This window comes from Crocuta crocuta, unplaced genomic scaffold (genome assembly GCF_008692635.1).
Source record: "Crocuta crocuta isolate KB4526 unplaced genomic scaffold, BGI_CrCroc_1.0 scaffold466, whole genome shotgun sequence".
NCBI lineage: Eukaryota > Metazoa > Chordata > Mammalia > Carnivora > Hyaenidae > Crocuta > Crocuta crocuta.
In genome coordinates, this window is record NW_027529672.1 from 3,949,715 (window position 1) to 3,951,229 (window position 1,515).

The following is a 1,515-nucleotide window of genomic DNA, read 5'->3' on the forward strand; positions in this document are numbered from 1 at the left end:
TCCCTTCCTCCCGCCACGCGCCCCCGCCGCTGCCCAGCAAGACGCCGCCCCCGCCGCCCCCGAAGACCACGCGCAAGCAGACGTCCGTGGACTCCGGCATCGTGCAGTGAAGGCGGCCGACCCCAGCGAGAGCGCCGGCCACCGGCCGCCCTCCCCTGCGTCCTCGCCCGCGTCTGCTGTTTACCTCATTAGGCCTGGGATGTCTGAGAAGTAGTGCGATTGCACATCCTGGAAAGGAGATCGTTTCCAGCCGAGGCGTGAGTGGCCGTTAGCATGGGGAGCAAAGTGGATGTGGGTCTGGACTGTACTGTGGTGTTTATCCAAACGGGGGGCTTCTGACTGTGCCTGTCTTCAGAGAGCCTAAGTCTTGCCCAGAAGCCCTGCTTTGGTGCCAAATGACACGTCAGCAAAGAGCCCGGCTGACCTGGGTTTTGCACAGCAGGAGAGGTTAGGCCCCCTTCCCCGCCACACACCCCCAGATGGTGTAGTAACCAAGTCCTCTTCTCCCGAGGCGAACCCCGCTTACTCCCCGAGGGTGTTGTATCCACCCTCCTCCCACAAGTGTGACTTTGGGGTCAAGTGTATCGTCAACCTAGGTCAGGCAGTTAAGGTCAGCTCTTTCAGGGAAGTTCCTGCTTTCCTTCGGTATAATTTAAAATAGGATATTTCTCAGCTACTGAACAGTTACTAATTTATGGAGTGGAAACACCATTAAAAATGCTGGATCAAGTGGGAAAGTGGATACAAGTATAGGAAGATACGTTTTCTTTCTCTTTTAAAAAAGAACGTCTATAGCACAGATGTGGCTTTAACCGGGTGAAATCTTTCTGTCCGCATTCTGTACAGAAGTTTGTATATACGATGGTTCTTAGGACGTAAGTTTTAATGTTTTTGGTCCTTCTGTGTATTGTCGTAGGCGTCTGCAAATGATTCTCAATATGCTCTTAATTTTTAACTGCTGGAAGTGTAAAAAAAAATACACAAATTAAGTTGTGTTGATTTTTTTTCCCCCTAAGCTCCCAAGTCCTGAAAACGTTGGTGGACAATGATTAAGGAAAACAAACAAGCAAAAAAACTCAACTAACTTTGTATAACCTAATATTTGTATTCTGTCATCTATATTTTTTTATCCACTGTAATCATAATACTCTTCTAATAGGCTCCAAAGTTATTCATTGACAACAAAAAAATAAAATGCCAATTAAAAAGACTCAGTGTCTGAATACTATGTTTTTATCCCTTGATGTAAAAAAAATATATATATGTATATAAATTCCAGAATTTCTCTTCTTCTTTTTTAAATTTTTTTTAATGTTTATTTATTTTTGAGAAGGAGAAAGAGAGTGCAAGTAGGGAGGAGCAGAGAGAGAGGGAGACACAGACTCCGAAGCAGACCCCAGGCTCCGAGCTGTCAGCACAGAGCCCGACGTGGGACCCAAACTCACGAACCGTGAGATCATGACCTGAGCCCAAGTCAGATGCTTAACCTACTGAGCCACCCAGGCGCCCCTCTTC

General features: G+C 46.9%; 1 protein-coding gene across 1 annotated transcript in view; it reads left to right on the plus strand.

Moving 5' to 3' along the window:
• Window positions 1-1,210, plus strand: part of DOCK1 (dedicator of cytokinesis 1) — a 462,145-nt gene extending 460,935 nt beyond the window's left edge. The window contains exon 52 of the mRNA XM_077762917.1: window positions 15-1,210. Within this exon, the coding sequence (XP_077619043.1) occupies window positions 15-110 (96 nt within the window). The 3' untranslated portion in view covers window positions 111-1,210. The remainder of the gene's footprint in view (window positions 1-14) is intronic.
• Window positions 1,211-1,515: the final 305 nt, after the last annotated feature.